At 38.1% G+C, this 8,302-nt stretch overlaps 1 protein-coding gene and 1 long non-coding RNA gene across 3 annotated transcripts; one reads left to right on the forward strand and one right to left on the reverse strand.

The window, feature by feature from the left end:
• Positions 1-536: 536 nt before the first annotated feature.
• On the reverse strand, positions 537-7,107 carry LOC124071030. Its single transcript, XR_006845283.1, has 3 exons — positions 6,762-7,107; positions 6,089-6,167; positions 537-1,115 (listed from the first exon to the last, which is right to left on the reverse strand). It is a non-coding gene; the product is annotated as an uncharacterized LOC124071030 (long non-coding RNA).
• LOC124071028 lies at positions 2,490-5,984 on the forward strand. Of its 2 annotated transcripts, XM_046411456.1 has the most exons (5): positions 2,490-2,634; positions 2,874-2,935; positions 4,253-4,573; positions 4,728-4,859; positions 5,090-5,984. In XM_046411456.1, the coding sequence occupies exons 2-5, from the start codon at positions 2,881-2,883 to the stop codon at positions 5,170-5,172; spliced, it is 591 nt and encodes a 196-aa protein (XP_046267412.1). In that variant the 5' UTR covers positions 2,490-2,634; positions 2,874-2,880; the 3' UTR covers positions 5,173-5,984. The 2 variants fall into 2 exon arrangements, with proteins under 2 accessions (XP_046267412.1, XP_046267411.1); XM_046411455.1 differs by lacking the exon at positions 2,490-2,634 and having other exon boundaries at positions 2,833-2,935.
• Positions 7,108-8,302: the final 1,195 nt, after the last annotated feature.

Raw genomic sequence — 8,302 nt, forward strand, 5'->3', positions numbered from 1 at the left:
AACAGAGGACTTCAATAAACATTTGGGCTGACATGTTCTGTAATCTGCTATAACCTTTGACTTAACAGACTCAATTTTCCACTGACTGTTCAGTTGTTCCATCTTTTGTTGTAATCAAAGTCCAAGTCAAGCATCAACTCAAAAAGGTGTCGACTATCATAATTCTGCAGTCTGAGAGAGCGAAGTTCAGACTGCTTTGTGTTACCTCGGTTTGAAATTAGTCAGAGATTTAACAATAGAAAAGTGTAGCTCATGGATGACTTTTCGTAATCTCTCGTATTGACTTTCTGCACTTACTGCAGATGAAAGTAATGTAGTGATCATTACTGACCACAAGATGGAGTCAAAAGCCATCACAAGAAACAAGATAATGGTGAAGAAAGGAACTCACTATAATCTTTTGTCTTTGGTAACTTCTTGGTTGATGCAAAGCGTTGCATCTTACTCTATCTATCTATCTATTTTCCCAGTACTTTTGTCTACACAGTATTTATTTAAACAGCTGCTTCAACCTCAATACCAGGGTGACCCTTGTTGTGCAGGCGGGGAAGAGGTAAACATCTGAAGTGAGACTTTTCTGTTCAATTCTTTACTGACTGATTGATCAAGATTTTGTTCTATCTCATGCTCTATATTGTTACTGTTAACTAATGACCGTGCTAAAAGGGACTCGAGAGCTCCAAAAAAGTGAAGCGATAGCATCTTGATTGCCCCCTGGTGGGTGGATTTAGTAAAACCAAATCCATCCATCCATCCATTTTCTATACTGCTTATCTGTCAGGGTTGCAGGGGGGCTGGAGCCTATCCCAGCTAACTACGAGCGAGAGGCGGGGTACACCCTGGACTGGCTGCCAGTCAGTCGCAGGGCCGACACACAAAGACAGAGAACCACACACTACGAAACCCAAATCTCCAAGTCATATATATTTTTCCATTGGTGGTTTCTGTCACTTTAGGATCTTAGGACATCGATGCATGTTCAAGTGTTCATTTTCTGATAGAATTGATTTTAATTTGTTATTTGATGCTATATAATTGGGTGAAACATCAGCAGCTGAGTGCTGCTCATTCTTGGGTCAGATAGGTGTATGGAACTCCACCCATCGCTCCACCACCTGTCAGGTGTGAAATGGAGAATCCAAGACACTCATTTAGTTTGAAACTAAATGAAATAACGTCATGCATTTAAAGAGCCCAATCTGTGTCAATATTCAATCTATATCTCTCAGACAAAGCAGTGCTATGTGCACAGGAGCGGCCAAAGTCAGTTCCCTCAAAATCTATGCACTTCATGAAGGAACATTACTGGTAGTTAAATGGCTGTTTGACAGACATGAAACATTCACACCAGGAGGCTTTGTGAACAGTGGTCACATCTGAACCTTAAATAGAAACTATCACTTTGAGCTGAGTAAAGACCTCCACCAGCTGCATGTCTTTGTTATTCAGCTTACATTTCATGCAGATGTGGTGTATAGGGGAAACACTGGTGTGAGCAGTGGTTATTTTTACATTGCAATTAAAACTGTTGTAGCTTAGCTGTGGTTACATTGGTCTCAGTGTACGTAAGGACAAAGTAGTCTCACACGCAGTTAAATTTCACACTGTATGTGTTGCCTCTGGAAAAGTGCAATGAGGCAGGTGTTAATGAGTAATGTGTAGAATATGTTTTATTTTTTATTAAATAGTTTTGCTCTAGAATATGTTGTCACAGTAAATATGTCCATTGCATATGTCCCTCTTCTCTGGGCAGGTCTAACACGCTCTTAGAACACTGAGAATAAAAAAGTAAAGTAAATAGTAAATGGTAAAGTACCTCAACTCAAAACTGATTTGAGAGGTTTACATAATTGTTCACAGGGAATCACAGAGAATTGTAATGTTTAAGAAGTCACCATAGTCTATGTCTAAAACTATGTGATACCCTGTGCTTAAACAGTTATCCATTATCATCACACTGTGGCTATTTTCAAGGTTACATAAAGAAAACAAATCTCATAGTTTCATCAATATACTAAGATGCAGTTCAATACAACAGCTCTGCAATAAATTTTTACCTTGACTGAGTTTATAATGGCTGGCAACCAGTCCAGGGTGTACCCCGCCTCTCGCCCGTAGTTGGCTGGGATAGGCTGTTTAAGATGGATGAATGAGTTTATAATGTTGAGACTGTGTCAATTCAGTCTTAGAATTCTGTTTATTAATGGGGTGGTGGTTAAATGTGTTGTTTTACTGAACTACTTTATACTGACATTCTGCTTCACATTCTGAGAAGTTTCTAATGTTTTGTCGTCCATACATAAATACTGGCTGATCCTACAGTATATACATACTTATTTTTAGGTTTGTGTCCTTTATACTCGGCCTCTCTGTAGACATGTGCAAGAAGCAGCTCATGTCACTCATCAAAATTTGTTATTCTGTTTAGCTGACAAAACATACTCGCCTCTTCTGGTCATAAACTTCCAAAAATATGCTGTAACCTCAGCAATCAAACTTAGCACACTGTCAACTTGCAAAATGTGGGTGATAGTGCATTAACCGCTTCCTTGATTCTGATCAGACAACATCAAGACAAGGACACAAACTAGCCTGAAACAATCAAGAAGAAGACATCGCACCATTGCGAAGGCGGTGAGTGACATTTTTTCAATTTTAATTTTGAGCTGATTTGAAGCGTTTTTGTTTTTTTGAGGTTTCAAAGCATGCACAGGATGTAAAATCATATATCTCCATTACTACTATTCATATTGTTCATACTTACTTTTTTTAAAATTAACTTCAAACTAACAACATGTGTCTAATTTAGTGATGCTACAGGATATTTAAAATAGAAAGAAATGGAATAATGTTTGATTTATGTGTTGTAACAGAAAAACAATGATTTGCATCTACATGATCTTCACTGCGCTGGGAACAGCAGCTTTGGCTAAAGGTACATCTGAGTGTAAAAGTTACTACAGTTAACAATACAGTGTAGACAATAATTCAGTGAAAAGTGATTCAATATTTTAACTAAGGCAGAAATGTTTACAGAGACATTTGCTAAATTTGGACATGAAATGAAAAGTAGATTTAATGTTTATTCTTTGTACAGGAAAAAGCATAACCTTGGCAACAAAATATTATTATAACAATAATTGTAATTATTTCCATGTCCATGTTTTTTAGGGTCAATTGAATGCAATTTCTCTGAACCCACTGGAGCTCAGTGTTTTGGAACAGAGGGACAGATGAAAATTTGATGAAATATCATACTGAGAATGAATAATTATCTGATTTTAAGAGCCAAAGACCACACAGGGACTTTGTATGGGGAACATGTGAATCAGTCTGAACTCTTCACCAATCGAACATTCAAATTAGGCAAAGCAATGAAGAGACACTCAGGAGATTACTTGTTGGAAATATATGACTCTTATGAAGTTTTGGTGACAAAAGTCATTAAGCACTTAGAAATAAAAGGTCGGTAAAAAAAAAAAAAAAGAAAGAAAGAAAGAAATTGGTGGATTGGTGATGGATTAAAATCTACTTCATATGTAAAACAGGAAGAACACATTTACATTCATTTATCAGGCTGGTTAAAACGCACTAAATCAAATATATGAACATTTTCAACTAAATATCTCTGTTTCCATATTTTAGGGCTGACTATTGGTGCCTTCACAAAATATTGACAGAATGGGCTTTTTGATAAATAATAATTAGTAATGTGGTTAATGACTTAATGTGTAAAGATAAATAGTCGCTATAATAGAAGCTGAACACAAAGCCAGCAGTTCAAATGTTACCATCAGCTTACATGGTCAACTGACAGGAAGCCTGAAGTGTCATGTTGGGAACAAAGTCAGCAGAGACGAAACAGTCGTTCACCTGACAAGATGTGAAGGTAGTGCAAAGGGCCTTGCTATCTGCCGGCTCCCCAGCTACCTCTGGGAGAGACGCCTGTGTGTTTGTCAATGACACTTTAGAACAACGGCGATGACCAAGGTCAACCCCTAATGCAAAGGGAGAACGAGAGAGAAGTAATAGAATTCCCTTACAGTAGGAATTGCTCAAATGACTTCACAATTAACAGTTAATTTATTTTACCTCTACATTTTTTTGGAACTGTTTTTGCACACTCTTTGCTTTTTGCACTCCTCTTCTGTCCTTGTGAGCTGCCACAACAGGTGAATTTCCCCACTGCGGGATCAATAAAGTTCATCTTATCTTATCTTATCTTAGCTGTGGATTTTACTTTGTCGTCCAGCTCCAGTGTCAAAGCCTGCTGTGTCTCAGACGTGTCTGTCACCAGAACAGATGATCATCAGATGCTCCTCTGAGGGAGATGAAGTAGAGTTCACTTTGACCTTGGATGGTCTCTTACTGGTGCGGACCAGAAACCACAGCCAGTCCCAGACAAACTGGACAGCAAACATGAAGCCACTGGCTGGGAGTGAAGCTGAACACAAAGCCAGCAGTTCAAATGTTACCATCAGCTTACCTGGTCAACTGACAGGAAGCTTGAAGTGTCATGTTGGGAACAAAGTCAGCAGAGACGAAACAGTCGTTCACCTGACAAGCTGTGCAGGTAGTGCAAATCAAGGAATTTTATTTTTATTTACCAATTTACTTATTTATTTCATTAGTTAATGTAATATTGTCACTGCAACTGCAAAATTTTGGAATTTTCTTAAATGAAACAAACTTTCCAGGATTTGCTTATTATTGTTTTTCTTTCCAAGGTTCCATTTCTCACTTGTCTCTCTTGGCTGTGGCTGTGATCGTGAGTGTTGTCACTCTGCTTCTGCATGCGGCTTTGTTTCTTTGCATCAAACATTTAAACAAGAAAAGAAGACCAACGACTGTCACTGAAAGTAAGGAAAATATGTTCTTGCCTCCCTTTAGAGAACTGAAAGCATTTTTCTGCATCTGAGGTAGCTGTTGCACGACATTCAATTTAGTGTCCCATGAAAATTAATATGGGAAAACCTAAATTGCTTGTATCCATCAAAATTTTGTTTATTTAATTTATGTCCCCATCTAGCATGGACTGATTTGACAAGTCTCAAAAGCTACATTTCAAGTGTTTGTTTACTTCTTTCAGAAAACCCTGAAGATGAAATTGTCTACGCAGATGTGAAGGTGATGAAGAAAACCAGACCCAATTTGCATCAAAATTCAAATTAATTTTCTCCTAAAAGATTATTCATCTTAGCCTCTATTTAAACAACAAAAATGAATCCCTGACTTTTTGTCTTCAACAAGTAAAAGTAATTTTCCCTGCCAAATAAGTAAACATAAATAACATAATGATTTAACTGTTATTAACTGCTATCACTGGATATTTGTCAACATACCTACTGGACATTTCTACTTGATTTCAGAGCTGCCAGTTAAGAGATTAAATTTGTTGTTCATGCACTGACGCACTTCCTCCTGTAATAGCCTTTTGTGTTTTCAGTTCTGTTTCTGTGTTATACCAAAAGAAACCCTCAAACCAAGGTTAAATATATAAGTGTTAATGAAAAACAACATTGTAGTCTGGGACAGAGAGGTTAAGGTTAAGTTTTGCTTTGCTTTGTAATTACTCAGAGACCTAACAATTTAAAAGTGGAGCTCATGGGTGACATTTGGAAAATCTGCAGTCTCTCGCTTTGACTGTTGTGGTTATTGACGTTTGAGATGTCAATAATGTAGTGATTATTACTGACCACAAGATGGAGTCAAATGCCTTCACAAATAACACAATAATGGTGAAGAAAGGAACTCACTGTAATTTTTCTTTGTCCCTGGCAACCTCTTGTTCATTTTGTGTGGCTGGTGACTTCCAATCCCTAAAAGCTGTTCTCCTGTCTTTAACCATGAACACAGTCCTGCCCTAAACCTTAATCAAGCATTTTGCCATTGCAGCCATTTTGTTTTTTCATTAGAACATCTTGGCACGTTCAGGGCACCTGGTGGCAAACCCAACTCTGACAATTCATTTATATTTATTTAAACAGCTGCTTCAACATTTTGCAAGATTTCCTGCCTCACTTTGTTCTTATCATATCAGAAATCAGGTCATCATATCACCTTGTTATCACTCTAATAAACAACTCACCATGTCTGCACTGTCAGGAAAGCCTGTTCATTCAGCTTCATGGAGCAAAGTGTCGGTCACTCTTTGGCTGAGGGAGTAACTGAGTAAGAGAGGGAGAGAATGAGGGAGGTTTAACAGAGTGCAGAGGGTGAGGACTTAACTTTGTGCAAATATTCAGTGTCACATCATTAATAACTGCTCACAATGCAGTGGTTAGTGTACTAACCACATCCTTATACTCCATGGCAGCTCCAGGTAATACACAATCCGCACTCACGTTGACGTGCTTTCTTCTGCACCGTCTCTCCAAATGTTTTAGTATCTTATCAAAATTGCACACAGAATATGCTAAGTGGGCAGCGTTTTTGCAGTCCACGTACTTTAGCATGTCCTAGAATAGAGTTTGTCGATAATGTTTTGAAATTTTTGTGACAGTACTCACATTCTTACCTTGAAAACTTTATGCACAAATGAGGCTTTTTACTTTACTTATTACTTCTCCTCATTTTCTGAGCAGTTAAAGCAGCCTATACTCCTTTTAAAGTTGTGAGAGGCACCTAAGTTTTCGTTGTGAACTTTGATTTTCATCGTGGGACAAAACGTGCCTTAATAAGAAACGCAAAGGTGTGTCCAGTCACGTTAATGACGTTCAGCCAGCCACGGCAGTGACCCAAGCACAATACAAAGGTCGTACCTTACGTTCATCTGCGCTTTTCCTGCTGTGTTAAAATGAGTAACTGAAGTCTACAATGCTACGATTGTAGTGTTGTACATTTTAACAGCAAACCAATTATTAATCACGCTCCAAACAGGAAGATTAACGCCGTCCCGTAAGAAGCCGAAACACAACTTCCGCTGACGGTCAGCCCCTCTTGGCAGGTCTCACCTGTGTCTTCCCGCGCAAATGGGAGGACCTCTGCAGCTCGATGACGCCCAGAAGTACTTCAACTGTTGTCATCAATTATAGCTCCTAATTAATCTTCATAACTTAGTAGAGTACCTGAAGCAATGTTAAAAAGAGTTAGCTAAATGTTGCTCAGACTTACTGTTCGAAAACCCGAGGGATGACTTCAACTTTATTGTTTGCAAATATCCTCAGTTTCAAATGTTAAACACCAGATGTCAGACTTAATTAAAGCTGAAGTGCAATAAGCTAACACTTCGTTGCTAATTTGTTTTGTCCTGGACTCCAGGTTCTGTCCCGATCCTACAAGGTCTGGAAAACCCTCCTCCCTTAGAATCAACTCACGACTCTCCCTCATAAGAAAAATAAAAACAATAATAAATACGTTAAAACAAACCCACAAAACTGCATGACATGTTTATTCCTTGAGAACTTCAGAGGGTTAAATGCTCACAAACCTAATAAGACTTTGCAACATATCAGTAATAAAGATGTGAAAAGAAGACAATTCATCCGTTATGGTCAAAGGCCATGATTTTTATTTTCTATTTTTACAGCATTGTTGAATTTTTTCAGTTTATTTAATAATCTAGACATAGAAGTGGGAGGAGGGGTTAAATTCTTACTGGAAGACAGACGGGGTAAAGATAAAAAAAATCCTCTCTGACATAAAAACAAAATATATTTATATATACTGTATATAAATTACATTATGATAATATCAACCGCCTGAAAAAATAATTGTGGAAAAAAAGGGGGAAAGTGCATTTAAGGCAACTGCTAGTTAGCTGAGTTTGCACAAAAATAGTCTCAGTCATCCCCCATGGTAAAGTGAATGGAGTGGATCATCGCTACTGTCCGCTATGTAATGAGATGTCTAGATCGCCTACATCTGTGAATGGAGCCAGAGGGGTGGCATGATGGCTGTGTGACGGCTCGGATACACAGGGACAAGCACGGTCAACCGGTAAATATTGCAGCGAGTCAGCCTGACAACAGAGAAGTGGAGCAGGTGTAGTGTTGCATTCACTTTCTCCTGTTTCATTTTGTGGAAGTGGATGTCTGAGTAGCAAGTCATGTTCAGTAAGAGAAGTTTGTTAGTATCAAAGATGTTTGGGTTAGTTAAAAGAGGGATAGAAAGAAACAAAGAAATGGGTAATTATATTGTTTGTTTTTTTTGTACTGATGTCTCAGCTGTTAGATTTGAATTAACCAACCAATCATCCAACCAAGAGTTCATTAAGATATTCTTCAAGGTAGTCTGAAAATATTTACAAGTTTGTTAAAAGGTCATGTAACTTTAAAGGGTGAGCTGAAAATCACTCAGGTGA

This window comes from Scatophagus argus, chromosome 14 (genome assembly GCF_020382885.2).
Source record: "Scatophagus argus isolate fScaArg1 chromosome 14, fScaArg1.pri, whole genome shotgun sequence".
Taxonomy (NCBI): domain Eukaryota; kingdom Metazoa; phylum Chordata; class Actinopteri; family Scatophagidae; genus Scatophagus; species Scatophagus argus.